Here is a 23,285-nt window from a genome sequence, read left to right on the forward strand (position 1 = left end):
GACAAATATTGCTGCCCATCCCGTTGGCTCGATCCTGAGACATTTACAGTACTGAAGGCTACTGTCGCACGCCCGCGTCAGAAAACGACTGCGTTTTCAATGCAAGCAGCGTAAAGTGAAACCAAAAGCAAAAGAATAAAAACAACAGTCCGTTAAGAAATGAACAGGGCCATCTTTTTTGCAGATGACTGTTCTGGTTTTGTAGGTTTTAGATATTCATTTGTGTTCACTACATTCATTATGTGAGTATTTGTTAATATATATGTAAATAAATAGATATATACTGTTCTCTTAAGTATATAATATAGTATGAGGTTTCTTTAAAAACAGCAGTGAGACTCAGTTGCAAGAAGGAGGACTTTTTCGGACAGGGGGAGCCGTTAACCACATGAACAAAAAACAATAGAAAAAAACAATAGAAACAAGAAAATTAAATAAATATACCTTAAATGGCATGCACCTCAGTAGATAAGAGCAGGCTGAAATGGGACTTTTTAAATTACCTGAATGTTTTAAAAAGCATTGGCAAATTTAGAGCAAAGCCAAATGTACAGTAAGGGTCAGTACTTTCTTGAAGGATAGAGAGATTTCTTTCTAAGTAAAGGATTTAGAGATTTGTGTAAATTATACACAGAGATAGTTTGGCCCTTGGGAAATCGCCCGTCTTAGGGGAATTCGGTCTAAGTGCTGTTGGAGTTTATTCATGCAAACCTGTGCATTAAGGGCCAATTACACTATTTCTACACACACACACACATATATATATATATATATATATATATATATATATATATATATATATATATATATATATATATATATATATATATATATATATATATATATATATATATATATATATATATATATATATATATATATATATATATATATATATATGCTTTGCATTCATTACATGATGCTTTTGTTCTGGTTTTTTTAGAGGGAGGGGGCACACCTCATACGTCACTTTGTCGAACTGTATTCACAGCTGGCTAAGTGAACAACTGCTGAGCCTGTAATCAGACGTGTTTAAAACAAGTGCTTTACTATCGATACTGGGGCTTCGATCCTGTTTTAACTATTAGATCAGTGCATTGTCCTTTGCTGGGTCTAACTCAACGCGCACAACCTTTTAGACACTTTGAATGCTCAGCATTGTCAGTGTTGGACGCATTTCATGCATGATGAACCCTGGATGGTATTGTTGTCTCAGGGGTCTCTTCTAGAGCTTTTCCCATTGGCCATGCATACCTGCCAATCAAGCCAAGGGAGCTACAAAGCTTTAGGTGGATAACTAATAACCACAGAGGGGAACATTAAGATTGTATGCAACAGGTAGTAAATTATTCTAATTCTAATTAGATTGTGATTAATTCAAAATGGTTTTGAGATTTATTGTGTAGAAATCTTCTCAACATAACCCAAAATCAGCCAAAAAAAGTGGTGCATGCCATTTTCAACAGCATTATAACCAATACAATAAATAATGTACAATACATTTCAAAAGGAGTGAATCATCATTTCATCTGAACAGAGGTACAATTCTCATGTTAAAAATCTCACAGACTGGGTGAGCACCAGGCAGTGTTAGGAGCGAAGAGCAACATTAGCACAGAGCACAAAAACATGACGACCAAAAAGCTTTTGTCATCTCCTTCAATCTTTTCCTGATGGAAAATACCAAAAGAGCTTCTTTTTTTTCTTTCCACCTGTGTCCTCTGAGGGATATTCCCCACCTGGTAAAATGCGATGATAGTTTTCTATTCCTGGTGCTTCTGCGGCGAGGAGAGGGAAAACAACGAGACGACACTACACAAAACTCAACTTCTTCAAGCTGTCGACCATTTTTTTCTTCTTTTTTTCTTTTTAATCATGGAGGTAATTGAGAGGAAAACAAAAGAGAAGTTTGGGTCCAAGCTGCAGCTTTCTGAAAGTCTTCACACACTAAAGCTTTTTTCTTCCATCTCTCTGACCTCCTGCTCGCTCCCTGCTCCGTATCCCCCAGAGAAAAGCTACACTATGTGCATAACCTCAAACAGCTTTCTTTCTCTCGTGTTTTCTCTTACTTTTGAAAAGTGCTATTTTAGAAGTTTAGCGCATTAAGTTTGATCCCCAAACCCAACGTCAGTGTTTTCTGTTCTTTGTCATGATTCATTTGCAGGTTTATCTGCTATGGCGCTGCCATATTTACTCACATGGCCCCTCCTACAGAAAAAGCATTAGTGAGAGACATGTCCTCCTGTCTGTCTACTATAGGTCCAACAGGAAATGACCACATTTGAAACCCACATCATCTGTCTCAGGTACCCTGAGTTAAAAATGAGGAGAAAAAAATCATTCAGTATTACGGATTGGCTTTTACATCAGTCATAATAATTTATAATATATTAAATCTGCTTTTCCCTCACTTCTATCAACTACCCCTCCCCACTGCATATTGCCCACCCACCATCCCAAAACACCCCATTTATAAATGCACATTGTTGTAGTAAACTGCCATCTCTGAGGTTTGAGGGAAACTCATAAGCTAAGCAGTTTCATTAGAAAATGAAAGAAAACATAAGCAATGTATTGTTGTTAGCTAAGACTAGCTAAAACTCAGTAGCTTAGGCTAGCTAAAGCCTTGTATAGGAGCGAGATATCCAACTGGATAGCAGCAGAGTTTCACATTCTGATCCTAAAAGGCCTTCATCCAATAAAGATCTCCATGAAAGGGATGAGCTCATTTCAGTCACCGTTTGGAGGGCAACCTGAAGGCTGCTCCAGCATTCCAGGATCAGCAGCGAGACACTGATGGAGGTTCATGAGGTAGCATTCCGCCTTAAAAACGGCTGATCCATAATCAGTTTACCTCTCAACTTGTCTCTTGGCAAAAAAAGAGGATTTTAGAGCTTCCTGGGATCTGATTATGGATCAGCTTACGCAGGCGATGTGCACCACTGACCCATTATGAGGTTGCGCTTGGGCTTCCGAAACAGACCAAAATAAGTGCATGATGCAAGGGCAACAATGCCGAGGTAACCTGGTCTGTAAGCGCCAGACCAAAAGTGTAGTGCAAAAGAAAGCAAAAGAAATCAAATGAAAAGATATAGATAGAGGAAAAAAAGTTGATTATAGAAGTCAGTAGTGTCCACGAAACTCACAAACATGCATCCCTGAATGACTTTGTGTGTCTTTTCTCATTCAAAAAGGACGGGTTAATGTTGCTTTCATCCGCACAGAGATTAGCAGAATATCTTATGGAGGAAAGAAAAGTTTGCAGTTAAAGCGTCATGGCTACCTGGCAATAAGAGGATGGGTTTTGATTCAGAACCCTGGCGAGGAATAATTTACAGTTGGCTTGAGATGTAATAGACTGTTCACTTACTAATTTTCAACTAGCACTCCATGAGAGAGCGGAGCAATAAAGGAACTAATTTGTCAATTTTTTAGGTACTTAATTTTAAACCTTGCCCTCATCTTTTCCCCAAATTGGAATGGCCCAAAGCCCAAACTGAATTTTTAAGCAGCAGTGATTTAGTTTATCAAGTTCAGAAAAGAGGGGGATTGGGTTTTTGGGCTGGGAAATTTCATTAATTGTCATTTAACCAATGTCTTTAGCTGCATTTGGTAAACCCCTGGATATAAAAGCTAAACAAATGCTTAAACAGCGTCGCTAAAACGACACGTGTTAAAAAGCATCTGATTAGTCGTTTATCCCCAGTTTGTTTTAAGAATCCTCATATTATCCCTGCGTTTGTGCTCACCCAGATACTGCAAAGTAAGTTGGCACAAATAAAGCCCCATCCGTTTTCAAATTACTTTTGTTATTTGACTGAGGTTTACATGTGTAAGTCGTTTAGTCGATTGGTTTGAAATTATCATCAATCTCTTCTTTTACATTTTCCTTGAGCTCAGCTGCTGCCAGTGGCGGGCCGTCGTCTCGTGGTGTTGCGGTGAGCGAGTTCTCTGACTCTGCAAGAGGAAAATCCTGGCCTCCTGCTTCCATCTTCATCATCAGCTTGAGCTTCTTCTTTGGGGGGTTCTTCAGGGTTCCCATGCGCTCCTTGACCTTGTACTCTAGGGTGCTGTGTGGGATCCCGTACATGTTCTGAGCCTTGGACACACTCATCTTCCCGCTCATCACTACTGTTATGGCCTCCTCCAGGATGTCTGTGTTGTACTGGCGATAACGGCCTCTCTTCTTCCTTGGCTGCTTGGAGTTTGGGTCCCCTTCCACGTCGGAGGTGGAGTACGCTGGCCCGGAACTGGAGTGATCCAAGTCAGAGCTCCAGTAGTCAGCAGCCCCATCCAGCAGGCTTCCAAGGCTTCCTCCCCGGCGGTTCTGCTTGGGCAGGATGGCTCTCAGCTTCCGGCTCAGGCTGTTCTCCCCATGGCCACCACCCCCAACCCCCATGGCGCCGTAGCCATACAGCTCAGTGGCATGGGGGTCCCAGGAGAGGTCCATGCTCCGAACTTGGGGGATCTTTAGGTCGACAGGAGGTGAGTGGCCCTGGTCCCTCTTGCCCTCATTGTGGTGGTGTTGAGCCTTGGAGACCTGATTGTGGTGGTGATGGTGGAGGGGACTTTTGAAGGAGAAGGCTCCGTGGTGGTTGTGGTGATTCTCCAGGAATGTCGGCAGATCTTTGAGGTCACTGAGGGCCCCGTTCAGAGCTCCACTGGCCTGCTTTAGCTTCATTAGGCTTTCGAGGTGGGCCTTGCTTCCCCAGAAAGAGGAAGAACCCTTCTGGCCAAGCAAGGAGCGGGACTGCGCATGATTGAGCAAGCCGACTGACTCTAAATTAGCCAATGAAAGAGCAGCAGGCTGGCTCAGGAGGCGGTGCTTCTGGCTGAGGAGCTCTTCCTTGATACGCAGCGAGCGGGCCAATGGCGGCTTGAAGGAGTTGGAGTTGACATAGTTCTCCCTCAGTCCATCCTGCAAGCTTCTCTGCAGCAGGCCGTCCTCATCCACCTCTGGCAGGGTATGTTCCACTTTGATAGAACGTCTGGTTGGAGAAAAAAAAAACCAGGACAATTTAGGTACAGTTTCATGAAGGAGAATTAACTTCTAAAATCAACCAATTAATTAATCAGAAAATGAGATTGTGTAATATGTGCAGAGCTCTCGTTACAGTTTGTACTTGAAACACATAAAAACATGTTTTTTTATTTGTTTTATTATCAGAAAAGAAAAAGAAGAAAAAACTAATGTCACTGCACAAAAGTATACTTAATTTACTGACTAATCTTTATTGTGAAATACTGGATAATTTTACCTTTTCAGAAACTTCAATATAGAAAAAAAGACATCACTTCTGGATCTATCTGTTCACATCTGAACGTGCCAAAACATACGCAACCTTTGACAAGGGCTTGTAAGTAGACATCGCTTTACTTCAAAGGGTCACAAGCCAAAAGATCTAACCTGCGTCAACCTGTCCCACATTTCCTGTCTTGTTTTTAATGATTATTTACATTTTAAATTGAATTGCAATAATTTCTTTTTACAATTAACACTTGAAATGATGAAGGCACTTGCAAATGACAAGGTAGTACAAAATGTAAACCATACTTGGTGTTTAATTTTTACCTCTTAAGATTTCATTAAACTTATTTGTTTTTGTTTTGTTTTCATATTTGAATGACAATCATGGATTCTTTTTTATGATATTACATAATGTCTTTGTTATTTGTGCTAAAAGGCACGTTCAAGTCTCACATGGTGGTTTTATTGGATGTTCTAGAACCAGATGTATCTACATTTGAACAGTTTATTTGAAACTAGAACCAGCTCAGTTTTATACTGAAGATCTTCTGTTAAACTGTCCACAGCTGCACTGTGCAGATGAAGTCTAGCTCTTTTCTTTTTGGCTGAACAAACCCTATGTACTCTTACCAACAATCACTGGTCTGCAAGCATCTCACATTTCAATGTTTCAAATTTCTGCAAATGATCTCTACTGGAGAAACATACGCTTACATTCAAAGTGCCTCCACTTAAACTGCTGCAGCCAATGTTCCTACTGAGTAACTATAGCAACAGTAGAAAGGCTCTTTAAAAAATGCTCCCTTAGGTTTATAATAACGGGAAATAGCTTGTCAAGTCAGCGGATGGCTAGGAGGAGAAGAAACTTGAGGGGGGATACTGTATCTCTCCATTGGAGACAGTCTGGTGAGCTACAGTGCGACTGACTGTGCGATGTGGGGAGTCCTCAGCAGGAGCTTTAAGACAGATTACCACAGTGGGCGGTCTCGGGCTCGTGGAGGACAATACAGGGTTAATGAGAGGCTTTGGAGTCTACACTCTAATAGAGCGTTCTGTTACAGTAAGCACACGGTCATCAGGGAGGTGCAACCAGGTACAACCAGACTTGTAATGTAATGGTTCTGAGGAATCAATGTGAGCATACATTGGTGAAAATAAAAAGAGCGAAGGAAACTCAAGAGGGGAATCCCCAATGAGACTGATGGAAAGATTGTTTCAGCATCTGGGTGTATGATCTGTGTTCCCGAAAGCACGTGGCCATTCTGAGGCTCAAATCTTTTTAATGTATTTTTAATTTTTAAGCCATGATTAGATTTAATGAATAACTATTCTTCGTATTTGGGGAAAATCCTCTGAAACAGCATTTACACAATCATGTGACATCTTAAACCAAAGCTAATTGTCCTTTTTCATTTGTAGCTCCTAATTATCTCTTGACTAACCTACTTAATAATGATTTACAGTTATGCTTTTAATTAAAAACCAACAGATCTAATTAACAAAATAATGTAGAAACAAACTTGTTTTTCTGATGTCTTCACACAAATGTGGTCAGAAAATATGAATAATTTAAATTGAAGGCCACTAACATATAATGCACACACTTACCTGATGTGTGCTTTAGGGATTGTCAAAGATGAATTGGTGTTAGTGGGGGTGGAACTACAAGCTCCACCTCCTCTTGTAGTTAATATTGCATGACCCCGGTGAGGCTCGGGGCCTGCGGGGCATTAGCACCCTCAGGCAGGTCCTGAGGGGCTGAAGGTGCAGGTTCTAATTTAGCTTTTAGTCCTTTTGTGGAAATACCTCACCGTGCCAAGCTTTACCTGCTGGGCCCTCACGTGTGATGTTTGTCAGCAGGCGATATCTTATGTTTGCGTAAAAAAGAAAGCGTGCGTGTCTGTAGAAAAGGGTTTTCCGAGCCTATTACTTGATTAGATAGATAGATAGATAGATGGATACTTTATTCATCCCGAGGGAAATTTTATTAATAAACTTTCTTCAGTTTTTCTTTCTCTGAGTCTGAAAAGTGTAGTCACTTCAACGTCTGTCTTCACATTGACTACATTAAATAGAGACTTCATTCTATTGGGAAACTGTCCATTCATGGGAACATCGTCTCATTAATGGTGGCCTTAACCCTGCTCGAGTTGGTGAAAACAAGCATGCCAACCAGTAAAAAAAGAGCTTCTTCTTCTTTCACGCTACCAGAACCTCTTACACAGTATATTCAATAACACAACTGTTCAGAATTATCCTTCACTGAAGGTCAATTACAACTTGGTCTTAGTTTAATTCTTTGGGCCATCATTTCTATCAGCTGTATTTACTAACCTAATTGCTGAGGAAAATGGGCAGATCCCTCCAAGGTAGTAACAAACACGGGCTAAATGCTTTGTTACAAACAATTTTTACTCTTTTTGGGGGGTAAAAACTAAATTGCCCACATGTGAAATGTCTGTAATATTCCCTCATTGGAAAGGAAAATGGTGTTAACTTTGATGTAATGAGGCCAAAACGATAGAAATAAGACCCAGAGTGTAATGGACCAGAAATATCCTTCTAAACCCCTGGTGAAATGCAAGGTCCATAATTCAAAGTCCGTGGTTACTGATAATCCAGCGATCATTTATTGTCTATTTATTTCAACCCACAACTAGTGTAACACTGGCCTTGTATCTAGGCAACATTTGTTTTCACCACTCGTGTTGGCCGTGTTGGGACTCGTGTTAACTGTTTCACTTCTCTAATCGCAGTTCAGAAAGCACCTGGAGGTGTATTCACTGCTGGATCAGAGAGCCCAAATGGTGGGTGCAGATTTTACATGCCCGCTTCCTCGACCACTGCAGCTTCGCCACAACCCGTCATCGGGGGCTGATCTGTGTATCGAATCTCTACTAATCCATCTTTGACCTACTGATCAAAGGTATTGCTGCTAATGGCAGCTGCGATTAGTGTTGATTGTTTATTCCCTCTTGATGCAAAAAGCGAGTATGATGGCTACCGATCCAAACATGACTTCAGAGAACACATTCATCAATAAATGATCGGGCTGCAACGCTGAGGATTGTCAATAAATTCACTGACATGGAGACGAAAAGCAGTCAAAGCCCGTCATGTGTTTGACACATAATGTCATTGAACTCTCACTTCGGGCTCGGGGGGTGGACTCAGGGTCTGAATTATAAATACTTAGAAAGTACAGAAGTGTGTACAGCCTTGCCATGGGATTGATGTTTAGCCAAGGTATCGATCTGCTGAGCGAAACCAATAAGTAGGAGATGAAAGGTGGGAGGCGTTGGCAGGACTCGCTCGAGGATCGAGGTATGTGCCCCAAAATGTAGAGACTCCGCGGGAGGGCAAGGCCTTTTTAAGACCTGCAGAAAGTCACTTTGCACCAAGTCGATTCTCTTTAAGTCAACTCTCCAACTACAAACAGTTTCTAGACTTTCTGCAACCTCTGAAACTTCATCTGTGTAAACGACAACATATAACTGGAGTGATAGAAAGATTTATGACTGAACAACACCAATGTACAGCACAGAGGGGAGACGAAGGAGAAAAGACTTCTATGACAGTCAAAGCCAGTTACACAGCTCCTACTATTCCGCTACTAACACTGAAATGTTATTATACAGAACGTATGACTGATGGGCTACATTATATCACTAACTGTTATAACGCAGTATTGATTAAACCCATACAACGTTTCTAAAAGCTTAACGCTGATGTAATCTAAAGGCTCTATACTTTCTGCAGTTTGCAGAGAGTCCGACTTCATTAACATAATGTTGTGCCGTGGTGCCCTTGAGCAAGGCACCTGATGGGTTATTTCTCTTTACAAACAGGCTGATTTATCTTTGGTAATAAAATGTTGAATTCATGTTACTGCAATGTGTATTTTATCAAAAATACCTTGTTGAAGACCCATGACAGAGTAAGTGAAGCTCGTCAAGTCACAACAGAATCTGATCTATAATTAAACTGAAATCACTTTCAACACTAGTCAACTCTAGTTTACGGACTGACGGGACATCCACTTGTGAAATCAATGTTTCTCAAACAAGAAGCTTGACTGCGGTTTGGTGTCTGGATACACATTTGAGTAGAACATCCTCCCCTCAGGGTAAATCTCGACACAGCGTTTAGTGTTCGACTGACGAGTGCTCTGTGGGTGCAGAAACACAGCCGCTGCTTTAACCTCTCTGGTGTTGTTTTAGGAAAATGACTGCAGCTCCGCTAACAGAGGCCAGTTTGACTAATCCTGTTATCTTACCCTTTGGCCCTGGGCTCACGGGAGATGCCAGGGAAGGTTTTGAGGCTGTGTTTCTTTTTGGTGGAGAGGTCCAGGACGCCATCTGAGAATTAACACACATGGGAAGAAAAAGATTTAACACAACTGCGAGCAAATCCTCTTCAAAGCAAACACTCGGCAAGTCACGACATAATTACTTGTGATTATGATTTTGTGTATCGTATGCTTGTTAAGCACATTTGGCCTTTATGTTCAGAGCAGAGAGAAAAACGATCAAATCCATATGTTGATTAGTTGTTAGCCAACAACAACAACTCTCCCTGCTGCTGTCCAGTGCAAAACAACCAAGAGGAAACCTCTCCTGCTGTACGGCCGACGATGCAACGGCAAGAAAAACTGTTGAATTCAATTTACACTTCATTTCCATCCAGCTGTTTTTATTTCAAATGTTCTTACATACATTTGACACCAACAGTGTTTCTTGATGTGCTCAATGTTTGCATAAAGGGAGTGGATGGAAACGTGCATTGATTCATATTTTATATTACATTTGATTATGATTTGCCATGGAAACATGAGTATTAAATCATCGAGAAGCTGAGGTTATATCAATATAGTTAAATACAATTGAACAAAATGGTCCCCAAAAGGAAAACCACTTTCTTTCTTCTTTTAAAGAATTTGTCTTGTAAAGCTTTTGCTCGGAGATGTATTCCAGAGATACATCGGACTTTGTAAATGAGCTTCTTATACATCCAGTTGTATCATAGAGTTAAAGGTCTCAATGCACAGTTCTGTCGAGCATCTTTAGACGGTGTAACTTATGACCCTGAGGAAATATTCTTTTAGAAATAAGGATTTGTATTTAATCTTTTTGACGCCATAATGAATACAGTCCATTTTCATCTTAAGGAGCCTTGAACGGTGTTTGGAGACAGAACACCGTGTATACTTCATCACGTCTGTTACATCTTTTCACATTCCCCATATTTTTCTTATTTAATCAGCAAGATTCCTTTCAGCATATTCATCTAGCAGCATTTTAATCCTTTCTCTCTTCTTATGCAACAATACATAGAAGATAATAGCTGTTTTTTTATTTCCCTTTTTAAAACAACACTCATTAAAGAAGATGAAGGAACAAGCCGAGGAAAAGGGAAACAAGATAATTATGTGAGTTATATACGTCGTTCTGATTCTACTGTTTATTAATTAAATCTATCCGCATCTCAAATACATGTTGACAGCTTCTGCAACTGCTTGTTTGTGTGTCAGTATATGAAAACAACTGAGTTCATGAATTCATTTTGATGGTTACTTCTGTGGGAGATGTGATGTTGTGCCTCAGAACAGGTGGACTCTCTGAGACACTTGAGCAATGAAGTCTGGGAAATACAGCAACATGCTGTGTGTGAAATCTCAGTTTATTTGTGAATATGTTTGTCAGGCAAATCAGGTCACTACACATGCGCCCGCAGAAAAGATATATCATGACGCGTGAGGGGAGATAAAGTCCAGAGTTTAAAAATCTGGTCATTTTCAGTGAATATTTGTAAAAACAGAAAATGATGAGCCTGAAAGACAAAAACAATACAGTACACACTGATAATTCATCTCGGTCATCAATCTCTGTGTGTTGCCGTTGTAATCCCTGAAGTGCAGCCGACCTTCTGACCCCTCTAACACACACACAGCCCTATATGGGCACAGGACTCGTGACTGCCGCACTAATCTTCAGGAGCTTTTTGTTGTTTAATCGGACAGAAACAAAACATGTGATATTAAAATGAAAACAGTCAGGGAGACAAAAATAGATAAATGTGGCCATGTAAACGGTGGTATGTATATACATTATACACACATGAGGAGTTCCTAACTAAGGACCATGTGTGTACACAGAATTTCGACTCCAAAATGAATTTTAATCAAAATGCACTGGAGCCACAAAATGCCCAAGGATAGCAGCCATGCTAAATTACCCTAATGAGGTCCTTCCCCATGTTAATGAACATGTAAATTACCATTTCCATCTACGTTAGCATGTTTGTTTTCATATAACACTTAATAAGAAGTCTCTACGCTACATTATTAAAGAGTTACAGGAGAAAACGGTTTGCTCATCAACATGCACATTTATGCAGCCAGGTCCCCTTTAAGTCTAATCAGATGATGAACGACAGCCCATACATGCACAGGATGATGGTTCAGTCCTGCTTTGTGTCGACGCATCACAGTTCATCACGCTGTCTTATAAAGACAAGTAATCCCACTAATGTAACAGTGAACTTGTTACTTGCTGGTCCATACTTTCCCCCACAAATAGGGTGAAAAAGAGCTATTTAAATTCCCTTCCTCTGTCACGATCATTTTTAAATTTCCTGTTGACGTTACTGAAGTTGAAGTTGACTAGCTGGGTCTCTTTACACACTAGGGCTTTTATTGTGAAAGGTAAGAACGAATAGAGTGCATATGTCAAGGTTGAAGGGAGTAGAAACGTTTACTCTGTGTTGTTTTATAATCCTCACAAATATAGCCGCAGCTTCACCTGTTCTGCATAACTTCAACTGTCAGATTAAATATAATAACGTTTCAATTAATTAAAAGAAAACGCCCCCGGTGTGTAAAGGCCTTAAAGCAGCTAAATGCTCCTCCACTATGTTCACCAGCTGGTCTCTACGTGTGTCTGCCTGCTGTTTGGTGCTAGGCAGGTCGTGCACAATGGCTTTGGCTACGGTAGACGTGGCCTCGCACCAACACTATGGGCCAAAAGGGGCTAAAGCACTGGGCAGAGCTCTGTGGGTTCATCCCTGCACCCTGCCACATTAGATGTTTACATTTCTCCTTCATTGTTGATGAATGTTTGATGAACATGTTCGATTGCTGGAGCATTTAATTTTTCCTAAAATGACATCTACTGCGTGATATCGTGTGTGTGTGTGTGTGTGTGTGTGTGTGTGTGTGTGTGTGTGTGTGTGTGTGTGTGTGTGTGTGTGTGTGATCCAGCTTTGAGTATTATCCGAGTCAGAATTGGTCTAAAACGTGTTCATGTGTGTGTGAGACAGATAATGTGCAAACATGAGGTGGGTGTAAATTCCTAAATCTTTTTTGTAAAAAATGAAGGAGGCTTACTGTAAGTAGATTCCAAAAAGCTGGTATTAAAGTGGGTGACCGGTCACACTGGTTGAGGGTTAAAACAGCGAGCTGTCGCTTCAACCCTGCAGCCTGTTCGGTGAACGAAGGCCGACCCCCTGCTGGTTTAGTTTGATTAAACATGGACTGAGCCATTAGCTTCATTTCAGAGCTCAGGATAGCGCCGCAAGGGCTCAATCCAAAAGGTGGTTTTCAGTGATCTGTTCATGAGTCGAATATGAATGTGTTAAATGTTAATCTGTATGTGTAGAAAGGGAATGTGTGAGTGCAGTTATCTGTCTGCCATCACCTTGACACTGTTAACAAGCACTTGCTGATGTAGAGAACGTAAATCAAGAACACGAAAACAGGATAAACACAGTCAATGTACATTTGCTCAAAAGCAAAAACCTTTTCAGGTTCACAATCTGGACCTGAAGCAGCAACACAATGATACAACTTGGAACAAACACTAACTCTCTGCAAACTTGTGTGTGTACTGTGTTAATGGCAATGTGGGAACTACATATGCACACTCACATTCTGGGGACTGTCCTATATGGGGACAAAAAGCTTTTCAAGGTTAAGATGTTTTAGTGTCAACGTTAGAAGCTTAGGTTAAGTTTAAAATAAAGGTTAGTACAGATATTTTAGGTTAGGGTAAGCCTCAAACGAATAAATGAAAGGCAACTAAATGTCCCCATGAAGTCACAAAACAAGTATGTGTGTGCGGTTGCTCTCACCCGGCTGGCTGGGGTCGGGGTCGACCTCGTTCTTTTTGACAGAGAGGTCCAGCGGGCCGTCCTGGTCGGCCATGAGAAGCTTGCTAAGGACAGGGTTCTGTGCAGAGGCAGCAGCCGTACCTCCCGTACCGTTGCTGCTCTGGGTGCAGGCGGGTGCTGAGGCAGCAGCAGCGGTGGAGATGGGGCTGAGGCCAGTCCCCGGGGTCGGGGATGGGGAGGAAGAGGAAGAGGACGAGGCAGAGGAGTGAGGGGAGCCGGGCGCGGGCAGGGGCCCAGGCGGGGAGCACGGGGCCGCGGCCAGAGACGCCGCTCTCGGCGGGCTTTGGTCCTTCATGGTGCCGTTGGGCAGGGGCGAGTCGTCCTGAGTAGTTTTTGAGGTATATTCGGCAGCGAACTGGCGGATCATTCGCTGCATGATCTCACGAGCCACTAGAGGAATGTGAGGTTCTGAGAAACTTTGGAGGTCTGGAGAGAAACAAAGCAGAGGAACAAACATGTCAGCATCCCGTCCTCCAGGAATTTCTTCAGTCATTGCCATGTTCACCACTTTATTTATCCCATTTCATCCTGAACATGTAATCCTGATGCTACGCTGAAATAATCCAAAAATGCCCAGAAGCAGCACTTAATCCTGTTTATTGACCACAACGAAAGCGCCATGATATCAGTGTCGACAGCAGATTAGTGCGTGCCATCCCTCAGCTGGAGCTCACATGCCTCCTCCCAGGACACATTTATGCACGACTCTGTTCTCGAACACTTGTGTTCACTAGAATATGTCAGACAGCATCATTATAACGATCCATGATACCATAACAGTATACTTAATTGATCAGTCGTTTGACAACATGTTTTGATATTTGAGTAATTATGAATCAAACATTTCCAGCATGTTACGTTTTAGTGTTTGCTTGTTTTATGCCGTAAATGTCATCTCGTTGTGTTTTGGACTGTTGGTCGTACAAAGTTATCAACGGGCATTTTCACAATTTCCTGACATTTTAAAGATGAAATGATTAACAAATAATCGAGGATTAATTAATACCTTACTACCAGAACTCCTTGTATTTCAGAGCATTTTCTTTCTGACCTGTTACAGTAAATTCTACACAGAGAAGATTATTGTTTATGATTGTTAGACAACAAAAAGGCTTCCAGGAGGATATTTGCTACATTTATCAGATATTATCGTGTCATATCGTGTGTGTGTGTGTGTGTGTGTGTGTGTGAATGGGTGAATGCTGGCTTGTGTCAGACGTCCATAACCACAACCTTCACTGATTATGATTGAGCGATATCTTCTCAGAGTCGGACTCGATTCAGAACTTCCAAAAATAGATTTTTAGAAACGTTTCTTTCTACTAAAGAAGATGGAAGTTAATATCACGTTTAAAAATATAAGATCTCCATAATCTTGTACACACTTTCCTTTGCCGCCTTTATTAGCGCGCAGCTGACTAGAATAGATTCCTGAAGTTTGCACTCTACTGAATCGGGAATTGTTTTAAATCAAATTGTGACCCCAAGAAGACCCGGAAAGATTCACACGCCCAGCACTGATATTGTTCCATTTGATATCCTTGTTATCATACAATCTATTATCATATTGCATCAAATCCGCCTGCATTTCTGATTTTATCATTAAACGCAGCGTTTTGCCTGTTCCATTTGTAAAGTTCAAGTACCCATTACAGTGCTACTCAGAGTATAAATGAAAGAACAATTTCAAAGTGCAACAAGTACCTGGAGACCACTAAGAGTGGGAGAATCATCCCCTGCTGTGCCGAACAACCTCGCATCAAACACCGTTCACTGATCCCATCGGTTAATACACATTAAGAAAAACATGACAAAAAGGGACTGTTATTAATTGCATTGTTATTAATGCATTAATCTGGCATTGTCCCAGATAACTCAGCTGCACTTATCTCTTTATAACCAGCAGCTATTTGAATACTTTCATGCGTGCCACTGAGTCAAACCCTAAACCCTCCAAACAATACATTAGCCCAAAAACCTAATCCTGAAGCTATGCTGAAATAATCCAAAAAGAATGTGCATTCTGCACTATACATACTGTACGTACAGCACTTAATCCTGTGAGGAAGGTTAATGCACTATAATATCAGTGTACAGCAGCTGTTACGGACACGGTATCTGGGGGTTATTATGTGGATGTCTGCACCTTGTTTCCCTATCAGGTATGCAGATTAGGATGTGTGATCCCCGCCCTTGATTAGCTGCAACGATACCTCTCCTCCCACCTTGATGACGACAGAGTTGTGATTGGCGTGTACCTGTTCCGGTCCACTAATCCAAGGGACGCTGGAGAGACCAGAAGCTACAACTGCCTGGTCCGCTCGACAGTCGGGGCTGCTGGTGTTGTCAGCCATATGCATTATACCCTTGCCGAGCCGGGTCGTAACAGCAGGTACATGATGCTTTTTCTTGAGCCATGCCTGACGCATCTGCTTTCCCAGCATGCTTTTAACTCTGCACCGTGCCAGCTCATTCGTACCAGTTATGGGGGTTTCAAAGCTTGATTGTCGTTTCATCACATTCAGTGCTCTTACTGAAGGAGCAATAGACTGAATGTGTGAGAAACGCTGCTAAAGCAGCCGATTGTACTCTGAGTGTGGGCTCGAGTCACTCGTAAGTCATTTTATTTCCTTGTCTTCTATTTATTCCACGAGTTTATTCTTTTTCCTGTGTTTAACACGGGACTTTGTTTTGGAAAGTGATGACCGCTGTCATCAAAGTTCTTATTATTCAGGCAAACTTTAAAACAATGGATGTTATTCGTCACACACCTCCAGTTATAAAACGTATAATGTAATACGTGTCTTTGGGTTTGCATTTCTGATCATCATATTAAGCACTGTAAACATAAACAACATTATCAAAACAAGATTACAAAGTGTTTTACAGATTATTAAAATCCACCATGCCGACATGAAGAGATAACGGGTCGAGAACGGCAAACGGAACAAATAAAGTCAAAGCCTCTGAAAACAGAAAAGAAAGAAACTATCGTCCCACAAAAACTCCTGAACTCCTTTAATCAATGTTCAATAAGAACATGACACTGTTTTAAGAGTGTGAAGGTGCACGTCTCAAGAGTACTGAATTATAATCTGAACTTTTATGTCATGTGCTGTGAAGCTAGAGTGACTTGGTGATACAAGCATTGGGAACAAACTATGAACTGATCAACACAATCTACTTGATAAGCACATTCAAAGGAATACAGAAGCCACCAAAGCAGTTTTATTATTCCAGTGTTTTGTATCAGAGGTGTGTGCGTAGGTGCTGTTGCCAGATGTTGTTTGTGATGGATTGCATAATCCCTTGTTAATGTTATTTGACTTCTGTGCTCCACCTAAACATCGCTCTGTAATCCCTGCCGCTGAAATGATCTTGTTGAACTGGCCATGAAAGAGCTTAAACTGGCAACTGAAGTGTAAACGTATCTCACGTGTTGAGTTGGAAACATCCAAGCAAATAACAGATTGACTGAGTTCTTCAGTGGACACGTTGAGGGGCCTTTTGCCCGCTCTGCAACAATCCAATCACTCAGCTCCATTTAGAGAGGAGCTTGTTTCACGCTGAAACTTTGTGAAGCTCAAAGGAACCCCAGCGTGCAGCGAGGGTGTGTGCTGTGCTTACTCGGAAATGGCCGTTGTGTGACGGGTTTGTGCGAAGGAACACACGAGGTCTCGCTACAACAAAGCAGAGTGATTTGGCAGCTGCATCTTTTTCAGAAACATTTCCTTGAATAGTTCAGGAATGCAGCCGCCCGCCCGGAGAGGAAGCTGCCCGAGGTACGTAACGTTCAAGGAAAGGAAAAGATTATTTTATAAAGCGGCAGGAGAAAGGTGCACATCAGGCCTACTGTCCACTGGAGTTGTAAATGCTTAAAACTTGCAACATAAATGTTGCTAACCAATGGCTGTCTGTCTTACCTGACCTCTGATGAACATAGTTTGATATTAACAGACGTGGCTGTATCGCATTTGAGCTTTATCTATCTACTTTGACTACATCTGTGCTCACTTAGTGTGATGCAGCTGATTGCACTGTATAGTTATATCTTAACGATTCTCAACATGCTAACAGTTACTGTCTCATCATCAAAGCTGAGCACAAACACAAAGCCGTACGGACGGCAGATGAGTTACGCTGCACCATCCTAATTCCGTCATGTGAATAAAGGAGCACTTGTTTTACACTGTTTGTTTACCTCACAGTTCTGTTTCTGTATTAATGGCTGTGTAAGAGTGTGTCATGCCTTGGCCTGTGGGACTGTTCATCAGTCTATATGTGGCAGCGAGCGAAGCCAGATTGATTAAAGCCTGGCATTGATTGGACAGACATCTGCTTCCTCCCTCCCACCCGGAAAAAACACAACTCTAGCTTCCGTCTACCAGACCGCTGCCTGCCTGAGGACAGAACATGATACACTCCCCGTTCAGGAGGGATTATTATGGCCACTCTCAATATTCAGATTTTGAATGGGTGCAGATTTGAGATGCAGTCGGGCGATATGCTCCAACTGGCCACCGTCAGCCCAACAACGTTCAATTGCTGAAATATTGGCGCAGTTGTTTTTATGGTCATCTATGGGTAATGAACTTCTACTCGTTAGTCTTTGAATCTACTACATTACATTAATAAATAATAATAATCTGTGTAATGCCATACAGCACCATAGACTACATCCTCCAAATGATCAATTTGATGGACTAACACACTCGTAATTAAACAATATGATAGTTTATGGAAAGTACATGCCCCAGCACAGCTGAAGGTTGCATTGACCAAGGTGCAGTTTCACAGGCTGCAATACTCGTGTGGTAACAGTAAGTCCTGCGGTGAAGTGGACTTCACCCCTACTCTCATTGTTCCTCCCCAGCCATCCTACACGCTCTGAGACCTTGTCTTTGATACCGGTTAAGGCTCAGCTCTGATTTGCACCAGTCTTTAATAGTTTTAGCAGCGTTGGTGTATTTTTGTTATGTCTGGTATTGTGGTGTTTCTCTTTGTGATTGGTGAACTGTCAACTGATGCGGCAAAACTCACCAGTGACATCACTTCCCCTTAAAGTCTCCACTCTCCCACATTCAGCACTAGTTTCTCAGCTCTCTACCATTTAAATAACCTTCCACTGAGTTTCCCACTTGGCCTCTCATAGGAATGATGGCACTGTTAGTAAAGGTTGGAAAAGTGGGTCGGCCTCTCTGGCCCAGATCTTAACCGATTTAGGGTCTACCTGGAGGGCAGAAATGTCTTTGCTCCAATTTTTAAACTTTGAAAAAGTTACATTTGGTGTCCCTCAGGAATCGATCCCTGGTCCCCTTTTTATCCAAACTACAAATTGTCATACTTCTGCAGAAGACGCATAACTTAAAATATCCTTCTCCAACAGAGACGTGTGTCCTCTCTGATAAAGTGCACTATAGTCCTGAACGTGTGCATGATGTACATATAGAAGTAGAAGGAAGGTTTGCTCTACAGACTCGCCACATTACTGTTGGAAACTCTTTATTTTTATTTTATCTTGGCCATTTGTATTGCAACAATAAGCAATGAAAGCAGGATTTCCACTGTGGTCAGTTCCATCATTTTCTTTACTTTCCATAACGGAGCGCTTTCAACTCCTGAATGCTCTGGTTTCAAATCAAGTTGGGATGGAAAATAATTAAATGCAATATATGTCTAAAATATATTATACGCTCTGGTATTAAATTCCCTTGTATGAACTGATTTCCCTCTGGAATGAACCAAATGATCTCAGTAACGTGTCTGAAATCCTCCTTTAAGATAATGACTGGTGTGTGTGTGTGTGTGTGTGTGTGTGTGTGTGTGTGTGTTACCTTTTCTGTGTAACACAGCATTGAGGAAGTCTTGGGCCTGTCTCTCCAGCCGGCTGATCCGAGACAGCTCCGACAGCACCTGGCTGCCTCCACCTTTCTCTATGCTGTGCTCCTACACAGACACACACATGATTTTGTTAAAGCATGTTCTGTCAAAAACACAAAACATGAGCCGCTCCACCACCAGTTTTATTGCGTAGATGAGCCGATAGAAGATGTGTTGCTGCAGGTACGTGCAGACCTGATCATGTTGGCTACTAACAACTAAAGAGATAGTTGCAGATTACTAATCCCCCGGCCAGTTTCAAGATGTTTCATTTGTTGTTTACTCTTGTTCATAGCTGTTATGTTCATTCAGTATGTGGACACACACTTGGCCAGTAAAGGTGATTTTTGCCTGTGTCATGTGAACAGGAGCTGGTCAATAAGCAACACAATGCCCCTGCAGGGAGGAAGGTGGCAGGACAGCTCACATCTCTACTGAGGAGCCATTGTTGGACATTTCAAGCTGTTCAATTCAGCCAATCAAATGGCTTCTGAGGATGTCCAAGGTCCGGAGCGTGACGAGACGCGTCGCTGCTAACGGCCGCTAAGAGCTTCTGAATCTGAAGGGTTTAAGACATGTTGTCTTCATAACACTCACCAGGGAATGTTTGGTATGTTTGTGTTTGTTTGCGTCAATGGCAACAAACTGAGATTAGTGTGATTTTAAGGATTTCACTATTCCAGCCTCTCTGTGTTTTAACCCCTCGGCTGTCTCGCTCTGCCACTTTCCACGGCTTCAGATCAATGAATCAATGGTTCCCGCCCACTGAAGCTCCTCTGGCATTTCACAAACAGGCAGAGGGTAATAACAGGGAGGCAGAGGGAGCTTTCAAGTCCTAATACATGAATACCAGATTGTATTGAGTGAGAAGAGGAATACAATTAAAGCTGCTGCAAATGCTGTCTTATTATTTGCCTTATTAAGATTTACACACTTCGAGCTGCTAACATAATTACTGACCAGTCAGACAATGCTGAGAAGATCTCCAGTAATCCCTGCTTCGCTCTGTTGATTGATTTTGATTGTTTTTTTGTTCCGGTGAGGGCAGCAACAGGAATGTGTTGTTGTGCTTTATTAGCATGAGCAATAGAGAGAAAGGGACACCGAGACAGATGGGAGTTAATGTGGGGGGGGGGGGGTTGGTGGTGAAGCAAGGATGTTTTTAGGAGACAGATGGTCGACCTCGGAGGTCGGACTGGGGTCAAGTTGAAAAACAAGCGACGGCCGAGGGAAGGACGCCGCCTCCTGACTTCCTTCCCTTCCTCATTCACTTGTTCAATCATGTCCCAAAAATAAAGAAGAAGGAAAACATGGACAAAGAAGTCCTTAAAAGTACTTAGAAGTAGAAACTAGAATTCCAACTGAGCAAACTCCCTCTGCTGATGAAGACGTGTGATACGGTCAAAAGCCCCAGAACAAGCGAGTAAGTGGACCTTGAGTTAATAATACATTTAATTTATGTCGAGCTTTTCTAGATACACAAAGACGCTTTACAATTTAGAAACCTTCTGCACAGAAACATCTGAAATATATATACACATTACACACAAGATGCAAACAGATCAGAACCAGGACAGAAGCAGGACAGAACCAGAACAGATCAGAACCAGGACAGAACAAAACGAACCAGAACAGAACCACGACATAACAGAAGCAGGACAGAACCAGAACAGAATAGAACCAGGACAGAACCACGACATAACAGAAGCAGGACAGAACCAGAACAGAATAGAACCAGGACAGAACAAAACAAACCAGGACAGAGAGCAGTTATAACTAGCGGAGTCTTGAGGGAAGGAGTTCAGCACGGGCTGGTACGGTGTTTGACTGTCTGATGTCGGAGGGTCCAGCAGCTGAGAAGGCCCGGTCACCAGCAGGACCGAGCTCCGGACCTGGTTTTTGGGGTGTTTGCATCTCCGGACCTGAGGCAGGGCAGGTTCGAAGAGGGAGGGGCCAGGTGGTTTAAGGCTTTGTCGGTGGAGAGTAGTCATTTCAAGTCAATCCTGTGTTTGGTGGAGGATGGGGGTGATGGGGTCTTGGTGGAGGACAGGGGTGATGGGGTCTTGGTGGAGGACGAGGGTGATGGGGTCTTGGTGGAGGATAGGGGTGATGGGGTCTTGGTGGAGGACGAGGGTGATGGGGTGTTGGTGGAGGACGGGGGTGATGGGGTCTTGGTGGAGGACAGGGGTGATGGGGTCTTGGTGGAGGACGAGGGTGATGGGGTCTTGGTGGAGGACGGGGGTGATGGGGTCTTGGTGGAGGACGAGGGTGATGGGGTCTTGGTGGAGGACGAGGGTGATGGGGTCTTGGTGGAGGACGGGGGTGATGGGGTCTTGGTGGAGGATGGGGGTGATGGGGTCTTGGTGGAGGACGGGGGTGATGGGGTCTTGGTGGAGGACGAGGGTTTTGTTGGGTGAGCCGTACGGGAGTTGGGAGAGGTACATACTGCCTTACAAGACATTTTCAGAAGTGGAGTGAGACTTTATGTCTTGATCGTCATGAATGAACAGAATAGAGATTTAATGTCATGTGTACAGGTCAATACGGTGGAGAAGATCGCAGCATATATAATCATGGATTTGAATTATTTGTGTCACTCTGCGTTGATACGTCAAACCCAGATTTTATTCTTGAACATTTAATTAAATTTTTCTCTTGACATTTCAAACAAACATAAATGTATGATGTATGCATACAATATATGAAACTCAGTTTATGGAATTGTGTTTGACGCTGAATGTCAATAAAAAAAAATATTTTTCTAATTCCAGACTAAAAGGAGCAAATATAAGTTTTGTTTCCATTAAAATGTTGCACAAGTTTAAGCAAATTTCTGCAAACTAAAATATATCTTTATTGGAATTCATTCAAGAGCATGTGATAAGATCACACATTAATAAATCCATCTGTTTGTGTCGTCGGTCCAAGACGCTCATTATTATTCTGACCCCATCACTTTATAGCTGATGAGAAACTCTGAGATGAGGCAGCGGCCTCTCTGCTGCTGTGGGAGTCTCACTAATTTACACCCGTGTCACCATCCTCCCCCTTACACACACACACACACACATCTCCAAATCATTATGTTGCGTTCCTTTCATAAGAAAAATTGGGGTCAAGACCATGATGAACAACACAAATAACAAACACGTAGGAAGAGGAGGAGCTCCGAAAGAGACCGAGGAAAGAAAAGACTTCAGAAAAGTAACGACATGAATCAGTCAGGAAGCAGAATCCATCTGTATTCTGCAGAATGCACACGTCAAGAAATGTTGTGAGTGAACTCACGGAAGATGTACGCAGGACATATTCTCTTTATATTTTATTCAAGGCTGATCATAGATACTGAACATTAGGGTATTGTAAGCTTTGGATAAAAGTGTCTATCGAATGCTGCACATTATATATTCTGCTATTATATTTCTGTCTTTCCAGAAGGTTAAAAACATAAAACTATGCAGACCTGCACCTTTAAGTTCCAATACAGAGTTTAATATTACATACAGCTTTTCTAGTTTTTGTTCCACTTCCATTATTATGTAAAACACAATAACCAATTGTAGCGTAATTTGTTATTGGCTCAATTAATTAATACGGGCCGAGGAAAAGAATCTGTAAACACAGAGGAGTGGTCGGTTTGAACCCAGAACTTTAAGACGGTGAGACGAAAAACAAAAACACCCCCCCAGTTCTTTAGACATGTCTGGCATCACAGCACGTCGTTGTACTCGGTGTTGTCTGACGAAGACGACGTGTTGTGACGTGTCCTACCTTGACTTTCTCGCGTCTTAAGCAGCAGAAGAGACAGTTTTCATCGAAGGACCAGTCGGACACCTCCTCGGGCTCGCAGTCTGGAGACGAGAGGGAGACACAAAGCAACGGGTTTAATCTGACAAACTCCAACTCCCATAATCCCTCAGTATCTTTCAACTCGACGCACACAGTCAACGGACGTTTTAGGCATAATAGGTATGATTCTTTTAAACTAAAA

At 42.1% G+C, this 23,285-nt stretch overlaps 1 protein-coding gene across 1 annotated transcript in view; it reads right to left on the reverse strand.

Annotated features, from left to right (window-relative positions):
* Positions 1-3,841: 3,841 nt before the first annotated feature.
* Positions 3,842-23,285, reverse strand: part of lcor (ligand dependent nuclear receptor corepressor) — a 50,035-nt gene continuing 30,591 nt past the window's right edge. Inside the window, exons 3-8 of the mRNA XM_029428325.1 lie at positions 23,066-23,145; positions 19,249-19,360; positions 13,663-13,840; positions 13,376-13,512; positions 9,525-9,606; positions 3,842-4,988 (exon numbers count right to left, since the gene is read on the reverse strand). Coding sequence (XP_029284185.1) covers positions 3,842-4,988; positions 9,525-9,606; positions 13,376-13,512; positions 13,663-13,840; positions 19,249-19,360; positions 23,066-23,145 — 1,736 coding nt within the window. The remainder of the gene's footprint in view (positions 4,989-9,524; positions 9,607-13,375; positions 13,513-13,662; positions 13,841-19,248; positions 19,361-23,065; positions 23,146-23,285) is intronic.

This window comes from Cottoperca gobio, unplaced genomic scaffold, assembly GCF_900634415.1.
Source record: "Cottoperca gobio unplaced genomic scaffold, fCotGob3.1 fCotGob3_70arrow_ctg1, whole genome shotgun sequence".
NCBI lineage: Eukaryota > Metazoa > Chordata > Actinopteri > Perciformes > Bovichtidae > Cottoperca > Cottoperca gobio.